We start from the raw sequence: 27,176 nt of genomic DNA on the forward strand, positions 1-27,176 counted from the left end.
TACAGTTTTTTTTTTTTAAAAAAAGGATAGTCATTTTTTTCTAATTTAAATAGTTAGATTAAAATTCCTGTTTCTTAAAATGATATTTTTAGAGTATTTTTAAAATGTTTTTAATCAATTAAAATTCTTGAATATTTGTGGTGCTGACATGTGACAATTTTTATATCTCCTATTATATATAGATAGACCATCAGTTTTTACTTTATTTATTTTTAGGATTAATTTATTTATTTTTTAAATAGTAATTATTAGATTTTTATTGTGATGACATGTGCCACTCTTTTCTAGGGATAAAATTAGTTATTTATCTTTTAAAATTTAAAATTCAAATTAATTACTCAAATTTCAAAAACTTATCCGTTCGGATATTGATTTGGATAACCACCATTTAAAAAATAAAGTCAAAAAGGGAAATCTAAGGAGTTACGTTATTTTTTTATTTTGTTAATTAAATTAAAAGAATATAAAAATGTATAGTTTAAGTAAAAAGTTTGAACTAATTGAATATCCAAGAATATACATATGTTAGTGAAACTGTTTATTTATTTTTAAAAAACCAAATCCCAATTTTTGGGTGTTGACAGTTGACTTTAATTGAATAATTACATTTTAAAAATATTTTTAAATCAAATTTTGAAGAACCGAAAGATGTATTTTTTTAGTAATTGCTAATATGTGTCTTTTTTTAAAAAATAATCTTATTTTTTTATTTATTTTTAAAATAAACTTTTTAATACATAAATATTGAGATTAATTCTGGCGCTGACATGTGGCATTTTTTCCTCTCATATTATATATAAATAGATTAAAATAATATAAAAATGTATAGTTTAACTAAAAAGTTTGAACTAATTGAATACCCAAGAATATACATATGGTATTGAAACTGTATATTTATTTTTAAAAACCAAATCCCAATTTTTGGGTGTTGACAGTTGACTTTAATTGAAAAAGTACATTTTAAAAATATTTTAAAATCAAATTTTGAAGAACCGAAAGATGTATTTTTTTAGTAATTGCTAATATGTGTCTTTTTTTTTTTTTTTAAATAATCTTATTTTATTTTATTTTTAAAATAGACTTTTTAATACATAAATGTTGAGATTAATTCTGACTCTGACATGTGACATTTTTTCCCTCTCCTATTATATACAGATAGAAGATTATTAATTCAGATTTGTAATTTTTCATAGAAGAAAATAATAGTTTATATCTTTATCAACGACAATGATTAGATGTCGAGGAACTTACTAATTTTTAGTATTCTAATATAATAATAAGGGGTAAATTACTTTTATGACTATTATAAGGTTTATCATTATTTTTAGTACTTATACTTATTACTTTAATACTATATTTAATCTCTAGTTATTTATACAATGTAAAAAAAAAGAGTAGAGAAATTAAATATGCAAAGATTTACCTTCTCGTGAGTTGTAGGAATAATTATAGCCTTTGACAAAAATTGTTGAGAAATTTTTGTTTTGCACCGAAAAAAACTGGAGAAAAGATGGTGGAACACTACACTGTTGAAGAATACGTTTAAATCTTGGGGAAATAGAGAAGTTAAGAAAGTAGTTGAGGAATTTTAGGGTAGTTGATAATTTTTGGAGTCTTTATCTTCTTTTGATTGGTTTCTCTTTTAACTGACTTACTCATTACTTATTATATATTTCTCAAGTTTCTTATTTTATATTTCTTCGTATTTGTCAATTGACATTTGTTGAAAAAGTTTTTACCATTATAATTTTAAAACAGTTTCATCTTAAATTCAAAAAAAATTTGCATATATATATTTAAAAAGATAATTGCATTTACATATATTTAAAACTGACCACACTAATTAAAAAAATAATTACAATAACAAATAAAAAAATATTAATTAATTAATTAATTTAACAATTGTAGGAGAGAAAAACTAATCTTGTAATTGTTATTAAAAAGGTAAAAATAAACGTGATTCAATTTTAGTTATATCCTTTTTTATGAGTTTGCATTTATCCATTTAAAAATTTTAAAATACAAATTGAAAAACAGATTTCATGGAAACTAACTGATTTGCAATTCAAATATATTATTATCCAAATTATTGCTATGTTATTATATATTATATTATTAGTATTATTATCATTATCATTATTATTATTATTATTATTAATTAACACTTTTCCTTTTATATTTAAATTGTATTACAAAAGAGGAAATTTTAAAATTAAAATTTAAAACAGTAACAAATTTTACATAGAATTATTTAGTTAATTACTCTTTTTTATTTATTTTTGGTGAATTTAAGATTCATGTTCAAACGATTTTTAAATTATTTAGAAATATAGAATTATTTAGTTGGTTACTTTTTTTATTTCTTTTTGGTTAATTTAAGTTACAGATTTAAAAGATTTTTAAATTAGTTTTTTAATTTTAAAATTGTTGAATTTTTGTAGTGCTGACATGTGACACTTTTTACTTCTCCTATTATATATAGATATATAATTTTATGATTAATCAATCTTCAATCATTTACCTACTAACTCCTCAAATTTATGTTTAATTTTATATTTCTAGAATGTTTAATTTTATACTTCCTCCGTTTCAATTTATACCATTTTAGATTTCATGTGCAGTGCATTAAGAAACTAAGTAAGTTTATTATTATACCCTTATTTAATATTTTTTTGAAGTCAAGTTTTCAATCAGTGAACATGAATTAATTTGACCAATAAACATAAATTATTTACTTAGTTTTTCTATGTTGGTCAAATGTATATTTTCAAGGCTAATAACTCACAAGGGTAAAAAAAAAGAATAGTGTCATTTATACATTGATTTTGTGAAATAACAAATATTAAGGATCATCTATTTTTAGTTGAATTTTCTAACAATTCGTCGCTAATTCGTAGTTAAATAGGATTGAAACTTAATTTGTTGTCTAGCTATAAAATTTTGCCTGTCGCTAATTCCTTATTTTTTAGTAGCAAAGAAACTTATTTCTAAGGAAGACATTTCTTTCCTTATTTTTAAGAAAAAAAAATTGTAAAGAAAATATTTTCAAAAATTTGACCGAAAATAAAAAAACTAGAAATTTTCTTCTAAAAAAGAATGTTTTCCTCCCTATAATGGTCCTTTGCAGGCTTACATCAAAAGCTGTCATTGATATATATAGAGGACTGACCTTGGCATTGTGTTCACTTTGTTCCTTTTGTTGGGTTCTGAAGGGTGATTGGGCGTCATGCGGAAGCTTACTATTTGCAAATCATATGATTGATAAATCAGATATCAAAAACTTATACTAAAAATCAAAATATTATTATATCAAAACTAATATAAAGAAAAACATTGAAACTTTAGAGAGAATAAATCTCCCCATAAACAAAAGTCTTAAACGACTACATTGTAGATGTTATTGTTATTGTGTTAGAAGAAACAAACTTATATTTATAGAGTCTTAAAACCTTTCCTACTAGAATAGGAGTCCTAAAAGGAGAGAATAAACCAAATATAAAATAATATTATATTTTTCTTTCAAGAAAAGTAAAAACATTTATGGTAATGTTTTGTTTTATCTTTAAGGAAAAATAAATCTTAAATTATGGTAAGAAAATCAGGGCAAAACCCTAACAAATCTCCCCTTTTGGCTGGATTTTAGAGCAAAACCCTAACAAATCTCCCCTTTTGGCCGGATTTTCTTGACAAAGTTTGATCTATCTTCTTCATTGCATGATAATCTTGTTCTTCACAAAATCTTCATCACTATTGCTTGCCATGGTTAAAAATAAAATTTAAAATATATGGATTAAAAATGGGTTAAAAATATTTTGTTTTTATTCTTAAAAATTGCAGCAATAGGAATGTTGAAAATATGGTTGAAACTTCTTCTCCACATGTAACTTGACAAAAAATCTTCATTATCATCAAATTTGTTGCAAATTGATTTGAAACCACTTGAACCTTTCTTCAACCTCGTTGAACCATAGGACCACCGGATCTTTGAACCATGTGCTCTGATACCACTTGTTGGGTTCTGAAGGGTGATTGGGCGTCATGCGGAAGCTTACTATTTGCAAATCATATAGTTGATAAATCAGATAACAAAAAACTTATACTAAAAATCAAAATATTATTATATCAAAACTAATATAAAGAAAAACATTGAAACTTTAGAGAGAATAAATCTCCCCATAAACAAAAGTCTTAAACGACTACATTGTGGATGTTATTGTTATTGTGTTAGAAGAAACAAACTTATATTTATAGAGTCTTAAAACCTTTCCTACTAGAATAGGAGTCCTAAAAGGAGAGAATAAACCAAATATAAAATAATATTATATTTTCCTTTCAAGAAAAGTAAAAACATTTATGGTAATGTTTTGTTTTATCTTTAAGGAAAAATAAATCTTAAATTATGGTAAGAAAATCAAGGCAAAACCCTAACACCTTTGAGTATTGAAATGAAATTTATTGACAAGTTTAATGAATTATTAATATATAAAGCTAAGTTATAAATTCATTTTATTTAATAATATAAATTACTATATCTAACTCGCACAATCATAGTTCCATTCAATTTTTTTTGTTTATAACACAATAACAAAAATTCAAGTAAAGTTATATTTATTTTGTCTATCTTAAAGATGATAATATTTTTTTTGAAATAATATTTTTACAATATTCGCATGATAATTTTTTTTTTATCATGGTGAGATGATTCATAGTTAAAAGTATAATTGTCATTTATGTCTCTAGTGAAAGATATTACATATAGTTCCAAATCATAAGTTATGTTGGTAAGTTTTCTATCTAGATTCAATTAATAAGTTTTTTAATAAACTTTTATTTATGAATTATAGTTAGATAAAAAATAATTTTAAAATTTAAATTTGTCAATATAGTATGTTCATAAAATTTATTAATATTTCAAAAAAGAGATAATCTGCTTAAAAATAAATTATTTCCCCCTTCTTATTTGAAACAAGAGAATAGTAGTATTGAGAATTAATTGGTAAGTTGTCAAATTTTGCATAATTTAACTTTCAAAGAGAAAATTATGACAAGTACTTAAGAATGATGAGAGTAATAAAAATTGTATTTTACTATTTAAAGATAATAATATTGAACATTTGAATTCTAAAATTACCAAAATGATGATTTATATAGTTAAAAACATTTTGAAATTGTATTGAAAAAGCTTACTTGATTTCAAATTGTGAAGGTTGAATATAGGGCAGGTAAAAAATATAGTGAAGATTGAATAACAAATGAGGTGCACAAAATATGAATGAAATTGATAATAGTTAAGCATTTTAAATTTATAATGGATAATAAGATTGAAATAATATAAAGAGAACGGGCTCACATGTTTTAGACATGTTTAGAGGCTATTGGTGAGGAAATAAGATATGGTCAAGTACATATTATAATTTGTATTGCCCATTGTACAACTCTTCATAGAAATAGCCGTCTTCCATGACTTTTCTATATAATAAAAAAATAATAGAAATGTGCTGAAAATGTTGTTCTAAAGAACATCAAAATACCAAATCATTCAATGTAAAGACGATTTTAGTACTATTAATTTTTATGTTTATAGAACTTATTAGGGCGGAGAAAATATTTTCAAAATATTAAATATGAAAAAATATAATTCCTCCCTACTAAATACACCCTAAACTAATGGCCCCATCGTATTGCAGGGTCACATCAAAATGTTTTCTCTAGCTAACTAATGTCCAAAACACTTTATATTTTGCGTAATTGGCGCTACAAAGCAAATGTCATTATATATGTAATTTTATGATTAATCAATTTTCAATCATTTCCCTTAATAACTCCTCAAGTTTCTATTTTTGTTTTTTAAAAGGAATAATGGGACACGGCATTCATTAGGAGAGAAAGATGTTTCGTGATGTCAAGTATATTTTGAGGAAAATATATAAAATTGGGTGATATTATTAGGTAATTTCTTAAACATGTGTGACTATCTAGGGAAATTACTCAATTTTCAATCAATGAACATGAATTAATTTATTTTGATTAATTAATTAGACCAATGAACATGAATTATATATTTTCTTAGTTTTTCTATGTTGGTCAAATATATATTTTTAAGGCTAATAACTCACAAGGGTAAAATAGTAAGAATAGGGTCATTTATACATTGATTTTGTGAAATCACAAATATTAAAGATCATCTATTTTAGTAAGGACGGCATATAAATAGGAACGAATGGAGTATGAAACATGAAAGATATCATTTCATTTGATTTTTTATATATATGATAGATGTACAAAGATAGAATATAACATTAACGTGTTTTCTTCCCCCCCCCCCCCCCACACACCCACACCCAAAATGGAGAGTCAGCAATTGTCCTTCATTATCTTTATCTCAATAGTGCTCTTCCTCTACTCTTTCTTTCTTCTATCTCAAAAATGGAAGAAATCAAAATCTCCAAACAAAACATTGCCTCCTGGACCATGGAGACTACCTTTTATAGGAAACTTGCATCAATTAATGAGCGATCTACCACATCGTTCACTTAGAAATCTATCGAAAAAATATGGCCCGATCATGCACTTACGTCTTGGGTATATTTCAACAATTATTGTATCGTCACCAGAAATGGCAAAAGAAATCATGAAAACTCAAGACCTCTATTTTGTAGATAGGCCACAAATTATGTCCGCGAGTATCATATTTTATGATTGCACGGACATAGCCTGTAGTCCATATGGAGATTACTGGAGAAATATGCGAAAGGTTTGTGTCCTAGAACTTCTTAGTACAAAAATGGTCAAATCATTTGCTTCAATTCGACAAGAAGAGATATCAAATCTCATTTCATCTCTACGTTCCAGTACACCTGACTCATTGATCAACTTATCCAACAAGATCTTTTGGTTTACAAATACTGTAACTTGTAGGTCAGTATCTGGAAAAATCATACATGATCGAAATAAGTTAATAATGTTGGTAAAAGATATTTTTTCATTAATTGGAGGATTTGACTTAACTGATTTGTTTCCTTCCCAAAAGTGGCTCCATAATATCAGTGGAATGAAATCCAAATTGTCAAAGGCACACTCAAAGGCTGATGAAATCTTGGAGAAAATCGTTAATGATCATCGAGATAATCGAGCAAAAGGTAAGAAATGTAATGGTGAGTCTGGAAATGAAGATTTTGTTGATGCTTTACTTAGAGTAATGGAGAGCGAAGAATTTGGACCTCCTATTACAAATCAAAACATTAAAGCAGTCATACTTGTAAGTATAACACATCTTTAAAAGTAATTTTATTTGTGTTATAAATCTTTTAAACTTCGATATTATTTATACCTTTAATTTTACATGTAGGACATGTTTCTAGCAGGAACTGAAACAGCTTCTACAACAATAATTTGGGCATTTTTAGAACTAATGAAAAATCCACGTGTCATGGAGAAAGCACAACTCGAAGTGAGAGAACAATTAAATGGGAAAAAAACATTTAATGATACTGATTTGGAAGAGTTGAACTACTTGCAATTTGTTATCAAAGAAACATTAAGGCTACACCCTCCGGTTCCTCTACTAGTCCCAAGGGAATGTAGAGAGGAAACAAAGATCAATGGATACACAATACCTATGAAATCAAAAGTTCTGGTTAATGCATGGTCGATTGGTAGAGATCCCAAATACTGGCATAATTCAGAAAGCTTTATACCTGAGAGATTTGAGAATAGTAGTATTGACTTTAGAGGAAGTCACTTTGAATTTATTCCGTTTGGTGCAGGAAGAAGAATGTGTCCTGGAATGTTATTTGGTTTAGTTAATGTTGCACATCCTTTATCCCAATTACTTTATCACTTTGATTGGAAGGTTCCTAATGGAGTTAATCCAAATGATTTGGACACGATTGAAACAGAAGGATTAACAGCCAGGCGAAAGAATGATCTTTATTTAATTGCTACTCCATTTGGTCTCTCTAAATAAAGACATAGACATAAAGAACTTCGAATATTATTTAAGGTAATTGCATATTTGAGGTGATGAATACTAATAAATAAGGGAATAGCGTCTATTGTATAATAGAGTAAGTTTTTTTTTTTTTTTTTTTTTGCATGTATCTGTATTTTTCATATTTGTGAATTGTAAACAATGATCCATATATATGTGAAATAAATAAAACATTTAGCTATATGATATCCTTTTTCATTAATATTTATATTTTTGGAATTGTTTCATTCTTCATTATGTTAGCTAAATTTTGATTGATCTTTTAGTTTCATATCCAATATGGTCATCAAATAGGCCCCCTTGACCTTTTCCGAAGTAAGTAAAACTTCACAATCAACTTTAATGGTTGTAACTTGTAAGGACAAATGTTATAATTTCAAAACCTATTTGATATTGACATATCATTGTGATAGTTCGGAAATATATTTATTCTTTTTTCAAATAATTAATGGCACTATCAATATTTTACTTATGTTGGAACCCACAAAATAAAATACGATACAATATGAAACAATACGTAACAACCATCCAAAACAAAGTGTAAGTGGTATCATGCAACCTCTCTGTATCTGAAATTGAATGTTGATGGGACTATTCCAATGGGAGGCAGCAAAATTGGAGAGTAGGCATTTTAATAATCTACTTTAAAGTATTTCTTATTTCTAATTACTTTATTTAAAAGATTAAGTCCATAATTCACACCTTTTCATTTTCATAACTTCTACATCATAGTAAATGATGGTGAATTAGAAAGACATTAATGTTTTCATGAAGTAACATACATTCATCTTAATGCATTAAATGGATTACAAATTTAGATTAATTTTACACGTTGAAATTTATACACTAGCCCTAAATTTCAATAACCAAAACCCCTCATTTCTTGGTTGCATTAACACTTAGAAATAACTACAACTCCCAAATTCTAATAACCTAAAACCCCTAATTTCTTTGCTTCATTAATAGAACATTTTCTAATAACTACAACCTATGAAATTTTAATAACCAAAACCCCACATTTCTTGGTTGCATATTTCTCAATTATTGCATACCCAATGGTAGTTACATATACATTTATGATGGTTATTGCATACATATTTTTATTTTCTTCTAGAAATGTTTCTTAAGCTTAATTAACACATTTGAATATTTTTTTCAATTTTTTTTATACGTCCTATATTATATATTTGTTTTTTTTTTTTTAAGTTCTGTTTTTATGAAACTTATACCCTTTCATTTATTTATTATTTTTCTCTTTTATATGCTTTAAATATCGACCTTCATATCTCATATCTAATTACCTATTCAATTGTTACTATTAATATATATCTATAACTCTCATACTTTTCATATTCACAACCTCTAAATATTGAATTTAAGATTTGAAGATAACTTTTGGTGTTTCTCCAATTTTATTTATGTAAATCATCTTCTTTGTTTCATGAGATCCTTAGGTATCCTATTCATTCTATAGTTAAAATAGTGAAACATTTATATAATTTTTGTTCTATTGGTTCATTCTTTAGTGTGACTCGACAAAGAAGGATCTTGAATTTTGATTGGCTATGATAGAATGAGTCGACAAGAACTCAAAAAATTATGTAGTACTATTTTTGTATTTCTGTTTACATCTATATTGTATGATTAAAGTCTTAAGAAAGATGAGTACATCGTATTTTTGTGTTTTCTATCTATTAGACTTTTTAAATTTAATTTTCTATGAATTTCTGATTGATTAGTCATTTGTGGCTTTTATTGAAAGTTTGTTAACTACTAACCAAAATTCAAAACTTACAGTTGGTTGCTTAACAAAACGTGATTTTAAACATTAAAATACACTCCTTATTTGGTACTTTTTGCCATATTTTAAAGATATATTAGTAATGATTGCATTTTATTACTCACTACATGTTTTCATAGAATTTTAATTATTCCAACTAATCTATGATAATTCTCACGGAACAGACGTGCAGCACACATATCCAGAAACTAGTATTACTAAAAGTGGGAAGAACTCAAGTCAAAAGTTGAATTACCCTTTCACCCTTTTTCTAAAAAAATATTTTATTCTTTTTTTAAAAATAATAATTATAGATCAACTATATATTCTACATTAATGCTCACAATTACGATTAAGCCTATAGACTCTTCTTTGCTGGCACGATGCTAGCGGCTTCAAGCCTTCAATTATAACTGATGAAGATCAAGGATACTCCCAACGATTAAGTATGGATTTGATGAGTCTTTTTTATTTTTGGCTAAACTATCTTTAATAATTTGATTTTCTTCAACTTCTTAGCTTTAATACGTTGATTCACTTCAACTTCTCTTACCTAAGGCCCCTTATTTAAATTCACATAGAAGAGCACTGAATTTGCAAATGTCATTTGAACAGTTGGCTCCAATATGCCAAATTCTCTCCGATGAAGAACCATTTTTTCATTTCTCTTTCTTTATTTTTACTTTTTGGATTCCTCTACGGTAGATCTTCTTGGTACAAAAGAAAAAAAAATATCATTGGTCTTTTGAGAACTATTAGGGATAGTAGCATTAGTGTTCACATTTGTATCGAAGACGTCATCATATGTGATAATATTGATAGATAGAGAATGAATATTTGGAAGGCAATAGATTTTTATCACTATGTATGGATTAGAATGAAATAAAGATGTATACTTTTTTACACACTAATAGTTTTTATTCGAATTGATGTAGATGAAGGATACATATCTCCCGAATATGTTTGGAAATGTTTCCAGAATTCAAATTTTGGTATTATTTCATGTAAAGTGGTTCCTTTGTAAATGATTTTTATATTTACTTTTAAAAATTTCTTTTTATGTTTTCAAATTGTATATAAAATCTACGTGTAAAGCGCGTAATGAGAGATTATTGAGGATAAGTTATATCGACATATTCAAACCATTACATGTTATATTATCTTAATTAGCTTCACATATTTCTTGCTTGATGAAAAATGCAACATTCCACTGTTATGGATTTTATTTAATGAATATAATGTAAATGATAAAAATTAATATTGTTAATTTCTGCTTTCCTATAAAATAATTCAATAATATTGTAACACCCCGCTTTTTGAAAGAACTAGAATTAGAAAGAAATCAGTTTTGAAAATAATCAAATTTGAAATTTTTGGCAAATCAAGCTAAGTATAAGTTTTGGGTCAACTTCAAACGACCATAACTCCTAGAACAGGATGAGTTAGGTGTGCTAAAAGATACCGTAGGAAAGGTCTTTGAATTATCTTTCCAACGCCACCGAGTTTGCTCAATTTCAAGTTCATATGAGGGAGATATGCCCATTTGAAGTTGGGTTGTCTAGATAAGGAAAGTCAAAACCGGATTTTAGAAGGGTATTATGGTCTTTTCACTATCCAATTAATTAAATTCGTTTTTGGTAATTAAGTTGGGGTATAAACTGAATTGGTTCAGTTTACGCTTCATAAAATTAAGCTAAGGTTTTGAGAGAAGAGAAAAGAAGAGAAGAAGAAAGGATTCGTCGCGTTCTTGAAGTAAAACTTGTGAATTTCGCCAAGGGTTGATCTCTACGAGGTATTTGAGATCACATAGCATTGGGTTAGTTCACCCGCGGGCCAATCATGATTTAATTCAGCGAAATGATGTTCTTGAAAGTATATAGATTGAGTTCTTGATGGATTGTGTTGAAATTTCTATTGGGTTCTTGATTTTTGAAGTTGTTGAGAAGTTCTTGAGTTAGATTCATGAAAGTTGATGTTGTTTTGAGTATATTCTTGCATATCTTGGTTATTTATTTGAATCTAAGTGTTTGGGGAAGGAACCAATCGAATCTAAGTGTTTGGGGAAAAGAAAGAAAGGATTCATATTACAACTAATAAAATAAGAATGAAATAGAAATAATAATATAATATTGAGGAGAGATAATAAAATTCTTTTTTAGAAAATAAATAGAGAATTGGGTTAAAGTTGATTGTCTGAAAAATAGTAAACTCTATATTTGGAGAGTAAAATAGAGAATATGGTAGAAGATGCCTAGATCTCTCTTTCCAAGCAATTAAATCTAATTGAGACCCATTGATATATTGTCCTTCACTACATTTCTTTCCTATCACTGTTTAATTTACAACAACAATAATAACATATACATTTTTTCTTAGGTTTATTCTTTTTATAGAAAGAAAAAATCTATTTGTCATTTTTCGTTGTTTTTGGACATTGAAGGAAAATCTTTTATTTATAAACTCGAAGGTTCTTGAATCTTAATTCAAGTTCTATCTATTATGTATATTGAAAATAACTAGTAACATCCCTATTTATAAAGGTAAAAACCAAATTAAACTAGGATTAAGAATCACTCTAACTAACAAATATTAATTAAACATAAATAAGTAAATATCATAAATAACAAATCCTAAACAACTTAGAATTTCTACTTCAACTTTGAATTATTATTTCCAGCATTCTCCAGTAATTCAAAGTTGTAGACTCTTATTTTTCTTCTTCTTGACATTGTTGTTGAATAGGAGACCTTCTCTTCAATTGTAACATCTCGCAATTTGAAATAACTAGGAAGAAGCTAAGAATTTGAAATAGTCATTTTTGGAAAGAATGAAAATCTGGAAATTTGTTTGAGTTAGGAAAAGTGAGTTTGTGGTCAACTTCAAACAGTCATAACTCCTAGCTCAGAATGAGTTAGGTGTACTTCCAAATATGGTTGGAAAGCTCTTGGAATAATATTTCCAACGCCGCTAAGTTTGTGCGATTCCGAGTTCATATGAGTAAGTTATACCCTTTGAAAGTTGGGTTGTTCAAATAAGGAAATGTCCAATCCGGATTTTTGAAGGGGTATTTCAGTCCTTTCCTTATCCAATTAATTAAATTCGTTTTAGTGATTTAATTAAGGGTATAAAATGAACATGGTCAGTTTTACGCTTTTGGAAAAGAGTTAGGGTTTTAGAGAAGAGGAAAGAAGAAGAGAAAATAGAAGGAGAAGCAAGGAAATCGTCAAGTTCGTCGAGTTTAGCTTGTGAATTTCGTCGGGGGTGATCCCTACAAGGTATGTGAGATCACATAGCATTGGGTTAGCTCACCCATGCACCAAACATGTTAATTCAGTGTATTTTCGTCCTAAAAAGTTTGAGAATTTTATGTTCTTGATAGTTGTTCTTGAATTGATTTCGTTCTCGAATACAAGTTGGGATTAAGGAGTTTCTTGATGATTAAGTGTTGTTTCCTTGAGTTGTTTGGGTTAGATTTTGTGTATATGATTTGGGTACATGAATTAAAGTGAATTGAGGAAAAAAAATCGGATTAAAACGATTTAGGATCAGAGAACGAGGTCAAAAATTCGTCAGATTGCGTCTGTGGGAAGGCTGGCGCGACGCTCCCCCATAGCCCCAGGAAGGCTGGGGCGGCGCACCAACAATGCGCCAGATTTGAGCCCCAGTAAGTTGGGGCTGGCGCGGCGCGCCTAAATCGTCGTTTTTCACCAGTTTTCCATTGATTCTAACTACTCTAAATGACTTCTAAACATCTAGAAATCATCCAGAAACATGAATCATAACCTTGAATCCATAAATTCAAATTCAAGGAAAGTCAAGAGCCAAGTCTAGGAAGTTCTTAAAGTCTTTTCAAGAAGTCTTTTGCAAATACTTTTAACTTTGTTTTAAGACTTAAAGTTCAAGTTGAGTAAAGAGTAAAGATTGAAGTTCATTTCTTCAAAAGTATTAGGGGACTATGTATTCTCAAAGGGTTTAAAATGTTTTCACATTTAAACAAGAAGGAAACATCGATTTCCAAAGTGCCTTCGGGCTAGTTTTCAGAAAAGAGTAATCGCTTTCTAAATAAAATAAGAGAGGAAACTTTGATTTCCAAGATAGCCTTTGAGCTAAGTTTTGAGCAATTATCTCAAACAATAGAAAGAAGTTATGTTTTTAAATATATGAGCTAGTAATATTTTGAGAGTAGTATTGAGCACCGATATGGGGGAGCGTTCAAAGAACCCCCAGCCCCCATAAACCATGTAGTCATCATAGGTAGAAAAGGGTCATACTTTTTAGATGAACCCTTAGTGCTTTTTAGCATAGACTAGTGGATCCACTTAGTAGTTCAGATCCTATACCCTTGGCAAGGTATAGGATGGCCCTGGTAGCGTGGGACCAAGTAACGTTGTATCATCACTATAGCTCTTAAGTGATGGTTGTCGGTTAGAGAAACTCCCACAACAGTATTTTGTATTTTTATATACATCAGTTTAATTGTATTATTACATACATCTGAAAGTTATTTGTATCTTTGCATACACACAGAGTTGACATCATGTTTTAAACAATTTTCTTTATATTACACTTGTTTTTAAACTGCTTTATATTAAAATGAGTTCAGTTATGTTGAGTTGAGTTGAGCCAGGTAACTTCTTCAGTTCCTTTCAGATTCTTTCCAAGCTTAAGTTGTGTTTAGCATTCCAACTCGCATACTCATACATTCAATGTATTGATGCCAGTTGGCCTGCATCTTATTATGATGCAGACACAGGTAACTAGGATCAGCATCCAGCGCATCGTTGATCCAGTTGACCTTCAGAGTTGTTGGAGCCTCCTTGCATTCCGGAGGATCCCCTTTTTATTACTTTATCATTTTAGTTCATTAGGATGTCATGGGTTTGTCCCGACATCCATCTTAGTTGTTTTAGAGGCTTTGTTGACACCAAATTTTGTCCCTCCTTTCTTCTAATTTATTTCGTTGAGCTTCTAAATTGCTAATAAGTCGAATACTTTATAATTCACTATTTTATTTTTTTTATGATCTTTCTATTTTAAAATTATATTACTATTATTACTTAAATGTCGTCTTGTTTAAAATAGTATGTATTTTAAGTTTCTTACTTTCTAAACTTTTACGTAATATACATTATAGAAGCTCAAACGAGTTAATTAAAAAGAAAGAAGAGCCATGAAAGTTGGGCCTAATTGAATCTCAAAATGGATCAAATTTTCAGCCTTTTATTTAATGTCAATCTGTCCAATTTCCAGCCCAAACTAGCAGCCCATCTACCCATTAATCCAAATGATCAGCCAGCCCATATAATTTATCAATAATCCAAAAATACCCTTCACACCTTCAACCCTAATTCAAAATTCTCAGCACAACAGCTCATTCCCACGCCTCTCCCATTTTCAGCAAAAGAAAAGTTTATCAACCATGTACAGAAGTTGTCGTTTCTCTTCTCATGCTTGATTTTTGTCTCTATTTTCGTTCGTCTGTCTCAATCACGTGAAGATTGCCAATATCGTCCAAATTTCCAACGTTCAAGTTTGAATGCGTTTCTTGACCAATGTTCAAAAATCTGACTCAAGATTCCCGCCCAACAAAAACCATAACCTTTGTATTCACTTATAAATACATCCATATACCTTTACAAAAGGGAGTTTTTCTGTCGCCTCTTTCCCCTCCAACTTTGCAATTTTCTTATAACTTTAAGAAAGAATTTTTATCTCTCTTTACTCCTGTTGGACGACAACATAGGTATTTCAAAGTTCTCGAACTTGTTCATTACGAGAGTATAGATTCGAGGCCGATAGGATCCCAGTTCACTGCCCCACAAACGGTAACCTCAACTGCCTTTCTTTATTATATTTTATCATTTTGTTCAGCATCTTGGTGCTAGTTTAGGAGTCCATGTTAGTCTTTTGTTATTCTGTATGGAAGTGACAAATGTTTATATATAGTTCAAGGCTTGTGTTTCATCATATATACCTTTCTATTTGAGTCTGTTGATTTTTTTTTTAGTAAAGTCTTGTTAATTAGAAACCTATTGTAAATCGTCCAGTTTCGGCTAAAAATATTTCTTGTTGGTTCTAAATATACTTGTCACTCACAAATCTTGATTTTATTTCGTTTTAATGACTAGTTTGTGAGAACTTGGTTCACAAAAGTTTTAAGCGGCATGTTGGTTGGATTTCTCATAATTAAGTTCACTGTTTTGGATCCTTTATTTCAGTTCCTATTTTAGTAACAAAGATGTGATAGTTTATCAATGCTAAATGAAATATTTGTTACAGTAAAGCTTAAGTTGTATTTAATACTTATTGTTGGAGATAAAAAATATTTCGTTACTATCAAACTATGCCAAATTGCTAATATATGTGTAACCGTTATGTAACCTCTTTGTTTACCATAAATACATGTTGAATATTGATGGAATTCTAGTTTTTTATTACATTTTATAATTTTTTGCTGTCATTAAGAGATAAATCATTGTTCTAACTCCTTAATTCTCCTTTTTCTTTGTTTGCATGAAAATCGGAGTCGAAGAGTCTCACTTTAAGACTCGATGCTATCGCAAGACTCGAAGCGTGTATTAAATCTTTACTTGTGTCTCTCGCTGCTCCCTAGAGACACATCCAGACAGAAATGAAGAGGGATGGGCCAAAAGGGCAAATCCCGAAATGTCATTCCTTTACCAAAGTCAAAAAATGATTTTGGTTTATCCTATTTTCTTTATTGCTTGTTTATTAGTGTGACTGACATTTTATTTTGATTATGTGATTTGGCTGCTTATAACTTTTTTTTTGTTTAGTTAACATTATTTTGCTATTATTATTCTATCACATAAGATAAACATCTAGATATAAATAATGCAATTAGTTTTCTAACAGTTCAAGCTTCATTTCATTTCAACAAGTGAAGTTTTATACAAACAGAAGACCATTTCACGAGTTTCATCACGTTTCCAACTATACGCATTTTTCATAAAAAATATATTTTATTTATAAACTCAAAAGTTCTTGAATCTTAATTCAAGGTCTATCAATTATGTATATTTCTGTATATTGAAAATAATTAGTAACATCATTATTTATAAAGGTAAAATCCAAATTAAACTAGGACTAGGAACCACTCTAACTAACAAATCATAATTAAACAGAAATAAGTAGATACCATAAATAACAAATCCTAAACAACTTAGAATTCCTACTCTAACTTTGAATTATTATTTCCAACAGGCATGATTTAGAATATTTTGGTATTTTAACGCTTCCATTCTCGTTTTGTTTTCTTCTCTCTTTCTATGAGGTAGAAGATTTTTGAACTGGTTGTTTGTGAATAAGATGAAAGTTGAGAACTATATTTATTTCTACCATATTCAGGTAAATGATATGTGTATATGATAGTTAGCTAGTTGATAACCTCAGCTAATTTGTTCCTAAAAAACTTTTAACTAATTGAATTTTCTAACAATTTGTCACTAATCCGTAGTTAAATAGAATTGAAATTTGATTTGTTGTTTAGCTATGAAATTTTGTCTGTCACTAATTTCTTATTTTCTAGTGGTAAAGAAACCTATTTCTGAGGACGACATTTCTTTCCTTATTTTTAACAAAAGAAATTTGCAAAAAGAAAAAATTCAAAAATTTGATGGAAAATTAAAAATGAAAAAATATCTTTTAATTCCTCCCTATAATGGTCCATCTCTAGGGATGGCAATGGGTGGGGGGATGTGGGGCGGGTGGGTTTAAAGATATGTGGGGCAGGGTGGGTTTAAGGCTCGGGGTGGGTTGAAGTGGGTTTTTTTTAAAAATTAATGCGCTGCGGGGCAAGTATATGCAATTTTGTGTGGGTTTAAACTTAATTTAATTTTTTAATGTTAAAAGAGTGATAGGGCATTAATTATTAAGATAATTTTGTTAAAGCTACTAAAATATTCAAGATAATAAATGAAAATGATTCAATAAAAAATAATACAATTTCTTACATGTTTTCCAATTGACCTCTAAAAATTAAAATTTTAAGTCACTATCCTATTAAATTAATCAATACAAATTAATGAAAAAATGTTTATTTTTATGAATGTTATTTTTAGTACCAAACTTAACTAGAAAGAAATATTAAAAAAACTATGCGGAGCGGGTTTATGCGGGGTGGGTTCATGCGGGGAGGATCTATGCGGAGCGGATTGAAAATGAAAACGTTGTTATGCGGGAAGGGGTGGGGTGGATTAAATATTTTACGGATTAAGCTCAACCTGCACCGCCCCGCCCCATTGCCATACCTATCCATCTCTATCTACCAGCCACCTAAACTAATGGTCCTTTTCAGGCTTACATGAAAAGTTGTCATTGATATATAGGACCTTGATATTATGTCCACTTGATTCTTTGGGAATTTGGAGTAGTATGTGTGTTTTCTCATTACTTAATGAAAAAATAAAATTACAAAGATATTTTCTATTTATTTTTACCATGAATTTTAAAATTTCTTTTTCCCTAAATTTTGCGTTAAGTGAAACACGATTAGAGAATATGACAAAAATGATTCATTATTTTTTATAGTAAGTTCACTTTAAGCAGTTTTGGTGCTTAAAATCTATCAATAAGAATACATAAATTAGAACGGAAAGAGTACTAGTTTTAATTTCCAAATATTTCTGTAATCATATATAACTAAAAGTGGGAAGCTCCAAAGTACAAAGTTGGATTACCATTATACCCCTACACTATATAAAAACAATTTTACCCCTACACTATATAAAAATATTATATATCATAAATAATAATATATATTAATTAATTATTAATTATTAATCCAACTCAAAAGTTAATTTTTTATTTATTAATTATGAGTTATGTCTCTTCAATGGCTCAATCCCATTTTTCAGTAACCATACAACTTCAGCTATTTAAACCGTATATTATTTTCTGTTTTCAAAGCATTTAGTTAGTTTTCCGTATTAAATTAAATATTTTTTTGTTTTCAAAGCGTTTAGTTAGTTTTTCGTATTAAATTAAATATTTTCTGTTTTCAAAGCATTTAGTTAGTTTTCCGTATTAAATTAAATATTTCCAGTTTTCTAATCATTTAATAGACTCTTCAGTTTTGGAATATGAATAGTTATTTTCATTTTCTATATATGTATTGTAAATTAATTATCATTTTTTACTTCTAATCTTTTTTATAGATTTCTCTTGTATTTGCTTAGCCTTTGTGTTTGCTAATTACTAATTTTTATTTATTTTTCTTTGCTTGAGATCTTATCATGCAATTGTGAACTCTTCCCTTCTCCATCGCATCATCCGGTACATAATAGATATGATAGTTGATGCTTATCGTGACCAACGACGCTATCCTACGGTATGAGTGTCTACGATCGTCGATAATATAGTAACCCAACCAAGGGTTGGGGTCGTGTCCCAAGGGAGCAGTTTTGAGAATTGATATAAAAATAGCATTTACATTCTAACTAGTCGTAGCTAAAGATATTAACGAACAAAAACATAGTAAGTAAAAGGGGGTGACACGAAAGTGTCAAATATCAAATGGGGGTTTTGTAACAAGTGATAAAGCAGCAAAATAAACACGAAAATCAAGTATGGGGAAAGATTCTTGGGATGTGACCGCAATACAAGTTGAGATAAATTGTTGGGTGCATGCTTTCAATAGGAAATTTGCAAGACAATAGTGACTAGGCTAAGCTTTAAAGCTTTTGGAATAATATTTTCAACGCCGTTGAGTTTGCGCGATTCCGAGTTTGTATGAGTGAGATATGCTCTTTAAAAGTTGGGTTGTTCGATTAAGGAAAGTCTAATCCAGATTTTGGAAGGGTAGTTTAGTATTTTTCTTACCCAATTAATTTAATTCATTTTAATGAATTAATTAAGGGTCAAATTAGAATGAGATCAGTTTAGTCAATTGGAAATTCACGCTAGGGCTGGAGAAAAGAGAAAAGAGGAGAAAGGAGAGGAAAAGCTCAAGGTTCGCCAAGATCGAGCAATTTGGTTGTGGATTTCACCAAGAAATTTATCTTACAAGGTATGTGAGTCTTTCATAGCGTTGGGTTCGTTAACCCACGCACCAAACATGTTTAGTTCAGCGAAATTCATCCTAAAAGAGTTTGAAAGTTGATGTTCTTGACATGTATTCTTGAATTTGAATGTTGTTCTTGAATTGGGCTGAATTGAGAAGTTTATGAGATCTTTACGTTGAGTTTTGGAGTTGTTTTGAGTTAGGTTCTTGAGTACATATGTTGGGTATTGGAATCTAAAATGAATTTGAGAACAATAGGCGAGATTAGGCGAATAGGGGTTGGAAAATTAAGAAGGAAAAGTCGAGCGGGTTTTGGCACGCAAGTCCACGTCGCGGACTTGCTGCCCCAGTGAACAAAAAATAGCTCCGCGTCGCGGTTAGGACGCGGATTCCTCTGTCTCAAAATTTATTTTCGCGAGCAAATATTTTAATACAACTCCGCGTCGAGGACTTGTTCCAAGACAGTAATTTCGTGAACTTTACTCATGTTTAGCAATCTAAAAACACTCTTAAATATCATGAGATCTTTCCTATCACAATTCATAATCCTTGAATCCATAATTCAATTCAAGGAAAGTTAAGAGTCAATTCAAGTAAAGTTAAGAGTCAATTCAAGTAAAGTTCATCAAAGTTTTCAAAGGTCTTTTACAAACGTTTTAACTTTGTTTTAAGACTTAAAGTTCAAGTGGAGTAAATATGCCACGCCCCGAGCCTACACCCTGGGCGGGACCGGCACTCGGAGACCATTTCTAACCCCATGCGAACCCTTGGCCTGACTTTCTTAACTCAGCAGAAACCTAACTCAACAGAATAACTCAATTCAAATGCAAGGTTACAAAATAACTTAACTTATAAAATATGGCCACAAAGGCAACTCGAGTCTCAAAATAGGATATTTATATATATACCTAGATGAGAGACTCAAAATTAACTGACTGACTGTCTACGAAGCCTCTATAACACTGAGATGGATGTTGGGACAGACCCCGCAACATCCTAACAAAACAAAACTTAAGAACATAAAATAACCGAGTCCTTTGGAAAGCAAGGAGGCTCACCACTGACTCTGGAGTGCTCAACTGGATCAACGGCGTGCTAGATGCTGATCCTGGGTACCTGCGTCTGCATCATAAAACGATGTACGCCAACTGGCATCAGCACATGAAATGTACGAGTATGCGAGTTGGAAAGCTAAACAACAACTTAGGGATACAAAAGAGAACTAACCTTGGCTCTGTTCGACTCGTGAATAACTGAACTCAATATAAAGCAATGAGACACATGCAATATATATAAAGCTTGTAAAACTATTTAAAACGTGACGTAAAAATCATATTTATAATATCATGAAAATACCATGCTTCCTCTCAAAGTCTACTTGTGCAATGCATGAATGAAGTCTCATACCCCCATCCATACTAAGCAGAACCCCTCGAGGAACCATGCAATTTCTACTGTGGGAGTTCCTTTAACCGGCAACCACCACTATGAATCTAAGTGGTGACACAGCGTCTTGTCCACGCTGTCAGAACTGTCCTATACTTTGCCGTCATATAAAACGCTATTGCTTAGTGGATCCGCTAGCTTAACTTTCGTGATCATCTAAAAAGTATGACCCGAGAAATCCCATGTTTGGCTACATGGTTCTTATGGAGAGTTGAGTTAATATGAACCCGTGTCCCTAATTCGGTGCTCAAGACTACTCCCAAAAATATACTTTAGCTCATAAGTGTTTTCAACACATCTTTCTTTAGTTAGTTAAGATAATTACTCAAAACTTAGCCCAAAGGCTCTTGAAAACTCTTTCTAAAAAAAACATCTCAAAACCATATTTTAATATGATCATTGATGACTCGGGATATTCATACTGCTTAAACATTGATGGTATATCTAGAGACCATACTGTTTAAACATTGATGGCATACTCGATTTGTCATACTAATCATATTTTAGAAACTCTTTTGCAAAACTCATCTTTTCTTTTTAAAAGAGATGGTGCTCAATCTGCTCAAAACTCTTTTGGAAATCTCAGTTTCCTCTCATCATAAATGTGAAAACATTTATAAACTTCTTTGGGAAATACTTAGTTCCCTAATAACTTTTGAGAAATGAACTCAACTCTTGACTCTTGACTTAACTCGAAACTCTTGACTTAACTGAAAACTCTTGACTTAACTTGGAACTCTATACTTAACTTGGAACTCTATACTCTTTACTCGACTTGAACTTGAACCTTAAAACAAAGGTAAAACGTTTAATAACGACTCTTGAAAAGCTTTAGACACTTGTTTTGACTTACTTAACTTCTAAGCTTGACTTCTAACTTCACTTGACTTCTAACTTCACTTGACTTGGAAACTAACTTCACTTGAATTGGAATTATGAATTCAAGGTGTTTGATCACATGTTATGGATGAGTTCTTGACATTTAGACGTACTTCGGAGTGTTGAAAACAACTATGAAACATAGGTATATTACCAAGGAACATGTATGAAAAAAATGGGAAATGAAAGGTAAAGGGAAGGATTGGCGTCCTTGACGCTCTAAGAGGCGCGGGGCGCCAACCCTCAAACTTCAGAGGGGCCTGCTGGGCGTTCTGCCAGGCGCTCTGCCCAAAGGGGAAAGTTCTCTAAACCCTCTCAACCTCAAAGGTTCCAGCAGCAAACACTTAGAATCATAAAGATCCTTAACATACAGTGGATTTCAACTCAAAAACACAACTGGAAACATGTACTAAACCAGCAAGAAACTTCAACAACACAACCACAAGAATTCAACAATCACAACCTAACAACTTCAACAACACAACCAATCTTTTCTCGGAAATAAAATGAGTTTGGCGTGTGGGGGAAAGAACCAACCCAACACTATGAACTCACCTACCTTAATAGGGATCACCCCCGACGAAATCCACTACGATCTCCACGAACCTTGCTTCTTCTTCTCCTTCTCCTCTTCTTCTCCTTTTCTCTCTCAAAACCCTAACTCTCACTTTTAAAAAGGGAAAAATGATCTAAAAATCAGCTTAGACCCTTTAAATAACCAAAAGAATTGGCTAGGAAAAAGACCAAAATACCCTTAAAATTTTTAGACTAAACTGCCCTGTGTGACTGTGTCAACAACCCAACTTCCAAAGGGCATAACTCATTCATACAAACTCGGCTGCATTGGAAAGATCATTCCAAGGGCTTTCCAGACATAACTGGAAATTTGCCTAAATCATTCTGAGCTAGGAGTTACGACTGCTCAGAGTTGACCAAAACCTCACCTTTTTTCCATACTTAGCCAAACTTTCCAGATTTTTGAATTCTTTCCAAAAATGACTATTTCCAGTTCAACTCTTCTTGGAACTCAATATGCTACATCTAGGGACGTTAACTTAACACTCAAGAAATTTTTATTCCTCGGTAAAATCTCACTCCACATGAAGGACGGCTCGAGTCTTAGTTCGAAAAATTCTCTGGGTGTTATAAAAGAGTAAATAGTAAAGATTGAAGTTCATTTCTTCAAAGAAGTATATGGGGACTATCTATTCCCAAAGAGTTTAAAAATGTTTTCACATTTGAGAAAGAAATTAAGGGAACATCGATTCCAAGAGAGCTTTTAAGCTAAGTTTTGAGTAATTATTTCAAACCAAAGAAAGAAGTTTTGTTTTTACAAACATATGAGCTAAGATATTTTGGGAGTAGTATTGAGCACTGATATGGAGATGAGTTTGAGTTCAGATAACTCACGTCTCCATAAACCATGTAGCCATCATTGTTAGTAAAGGATCATACTTTTTATATGACTCTTTAAGATGCTTTTAGAATAAGCTAGTAGATCCACTAAGTGAAGTAGTTCTATATGACGGCAACGTATAGGACAGTTCTAGCAGCGTGGGCAAGACGTTGTATAACCACTTAGGCTCATAGTGGTGGTTTGTCGGTTAGAGAATCTCCCACATAAACTATATTACTTTATTATATGAGTAAAGTTGAGTTTGTTATTGCAATTTGTTTAACGAACTAAGTTGTTTTCTACTGTTTTAAAGGCTTTCTATATATTGCATGTGTTTTATTATTTTATATTGAGTTAAGTTATCCAGGATTTGAGAGGAGCCAAGGTAAGTGTTTGTTTCAGAATCTTTTCAAGCTTAAGTTGTGTTTAGCATTCCAACTCGCATACTTGTACATTTAATGTACTGATGTCAGTTGGCCTGCATCTTATTATGTTTCAAACGCAGGTAACCAGGATCAGCATCCAGCGCCTCGTTAATCAGATTCAGCATTCAAAGTCAGTTGGTGAGCCTCATTGCTTTTCAGAGGGCTCATTTTATCATTTGCTTTCTAGTTTTCAGTTGTTAGGATGATCGGGGGTCCTGTCCCGACATCCCTCTTTGTTTTAGAGGCTTCATAGACAATCAGACCGTTGTAGTTCAGTTGTCTTTACATTTTCATTTCATATGTTAAGACTTGAGTTGCCATTTTGGCCAAGTTGAATGTTTGACTTTTAAACATTCTTAAGTTATCTTATTATTCAAGTGAGTATAGTAATTGATCATTATAAGTATGCATATAGTCCTCCGCTGAGTAAGTAAGCCAGGCCAAGGGTTTACTTGGGACCAACAATGGTTCTCGAGGGCCAGCCATGTCCAAGGTGTAGGTTCGGGGCGTGACAATTAAAAAATATAAGGAAAGTGCCACACTGAGTACAAGATATATGAGAACTACATAAGAAAAATGTTATACCAATTCAATTGACTATTTATAGCTACAAACAATTACCATTTCCTAAATTTAGTCACTTTTTACTTGCATGTTTTAGCATTCATCTATATCATTTTAAAAAATTATACTAATTAACATGGGACACACATGTTCGGAAATTAGTATTATATATACACACAAGCCTAAGCATAATGCTTGTATCTCTATAGGATATAAGTGTGCATGTTTCCTTTTTTCTTAGCTTCCAAAATGGAGTATCAACATTTTCCCTTCTTCATCTTATCTCACTTAGGGGTGTTCACGGTTTGGATAAACACCGATCCAAACCGAAAAATCAAACCAAACAGATAAAATAAAACCAATTTTATTTGGGTTTGGTTTGGTTTGGTTTTAGATTTTGGAAAACCGGTAGTATTTGGTTTGGTTATGGTTTTATTAGAAAAAAACTGAAGAAATAACTGAACCGATGAACTATATACATATATTTTATTAATATACATACTTAATATATTATTTTTATAAACAATTTTAAAGATCTTATATATGTTTTCATTAAAATTTATTTATACTTTACTTATTGAAAGCAAGAATGCCCAAGGTGAAAACATTTATCTTATTGATTTCATGTATATGAGTGTCTGATAATTCTTTGTGGGACTGAAAATGTTATTTTCTCTTCCTTCTAGGCAAATATAGTGAATTTTAAAGCTTTATTGATAGTCAATTCAATGATTGAAAGTTCGGTAATTTAAGTCATTCTAACTATTTTTTGTTTTGAATGGATTGTTGCACTTTTTTCACCTTTTGAATGAATTGTTTTTTTTTTTTTTGTGTATGGTTAACAACCGAATAACCGAACCAAACCAAATCAAAACTGATAACCACAAAACCGATAAATGTATATTATATTTGGTTTGGTTTGGTTTTGATAATTTTAAAACCGATTAAGTTGGTTTGATTTTGGTTTTGGTTTTGACCAATAACTGATCCAAACCGATCCGTGAACACCTCTAATCTCACTTGTTCTCTTCCTCTCCTCTTTCTTCCTTGTATCTCAAAAATGGAGGAAATCAAAATCACCAAATAAAACATTGCCTCCTGGACCATGGAGACTACCTTTTATAGGAAACTTGCATCAATTAATGAGCAATCTACCACATCGTTCACTTAGAAATCTATCGAAAAAATATGGCCCAATCATGCACTTACGTCTTAGGAATATTTCAACAATTGTTATATCTTCATCGGAAATGGCAAAAGAAATTATGAAAACTCAAGACCTCCATTTTGTAGATAGGCCACAAATTATGTCCACAAGTATCATATTCTATGATTGCAAGGACATAGGCTTTACTTCATATGGAGATTACTGGAGAAATATGCGAAAGGTTTGTGTCCTAGAACTTCTTAGTACAAAAATGGTCAAATCATTTGCTTCAATTCGACAAGAAGAGATATCAAATCTCATTTCATCTCTCCGTTCCAATACACCTGACTCATTGATCAACTTATTCAACAAGATTTTTTGGTTTACAAATACTGTAACTTGTAGGTCAGTATCTGGAAAAATCATACATGATTGAAATAAGTTTATAATGTTGGTAAAAGATATTTATTCATTAATTGGAGGATTCGACTTAACTGATTTGTTCCCTTCCCAAAAGTGGCTCCATAATATCAGTGGAATGAAATCCAAATTGTCAAAGGCACACTCAAAGGTTGGTGAAATCTTGGAGAAAATCATTAATGATCATCGAGATAATCGAGCAAAAGGTAAGATATTTAATGGTGAGTCTGAAATGAAGATTTTGTTGATGCTTTACTTAGAGTAATGGAGAGCGGAGAATTTGGACCTCCTATCACAAATCAAAACATTAAAGCAGTCATACTTGTAAGTATAGCACATCTTTAAAAGTAATTTTATTTTGTGTTATAAATCTTATAAACTTTGATATTTATTTCTTTAATTTTACATGTAGGACATGTTTTTAGCAGGAACTGAAACAGCTTCTACAACATTAATTTGGGCAATTTTAGAACTAATTAAAAATTCACGTGTCATGGAGAAAGCACAACTTGAAGTGAGAGGACGAATGAATGGGAAAAAAACATTTAATGATATTGATTTGGAAGAGTTGAACTACTTGCAATTTGTTATCAAAGAAACATTAAGGCTACACCCTCCGGCTCTTCTATTACTCCCAAGAAAATGTAGAGAAGAGACAAAGATCAATAGATATACAATACCTATGAAAACTCAAGTTTGGTTAATGCATGGTCGATTGGTAGAGATCCCAAATATTGGCATAATTCAGAAAGCTTTATACATGAGAGATTTGAGAATAGTACTATTGACTTTAAAGGAAATCACTTTGAATTTATTCCATTTGGTGCAGGAAGAAGAATGTGTCCCGGAATGTTATTTGGTTTAGTTAATATTGCACATCCTTTATCCCAATTACTTTATCACTTTGATTGGGAGGTTCCTCATGGAGTCAATCCAAATGATTTGGACACGATTGAAACAGAAGGATTAACAGCCAGGAGAAAGAATGATCTTTATTTAATTGCTACTCCATTTGGTCTCTCTAAATAAAGACATAGACGTAAAGATCATTGAATATTATTTAAGGTAATTGCATATTTAAGGTGATGAATACTAATAAATAAGGGAA

At 30.5% G+C, this 27,176-nt stretch overlaps 1 protein-coding gene across 12 annotated transcripts in view; it reads left to right on the forward strand.

Moving 5' to 3' along the window:
* The window catches only part of LOC125854228 (premnaspirodiene oxygenase-like), a 307,705-nt gene that overhangs the window by 221,924 nt on the left and 58,605 nt on the right, over nucleotides 1-27,176 (forward strand). For 4 of the 12 annotated variants that reach the window (XM_049533718.1, XM_049533716.1, XM_049533717.1 and 1 more), the window contains exon 1: nucleotides 6,347-6,918. In XM_049533718.1, coding sequence (XP_049389675.1) covers nucleotides 6,347-6,918 — 572 coding nt within the window. Of the gene's footprint in view, nucleotides 1-6,346; nucleotides 7,259-7,348; nucleotides 8,003-25,717; nucleotides 26,275-27,176 lie in introns of those variants that run through there. The other 8 variants (XM_049533723.1, XM_049533725.1, XM_049533714.1 and 5 more) reach the window with 7 other exon arrangements.

The sequence above is a fragment of the Solanum stenotomum genome, chromosome 2 (genome assembly GCF_019186545.1).
Source record: "Solanum stenotomum isolate F172 chromosome 2, ASM1918654v1, whole genome shotgun sequence".
NCBI lineage: Eukaryota > Viridiplantae > Streptophyta > Magnoliopsida > Solanales > Solanaceae > Solanum > Solanum stenotomum.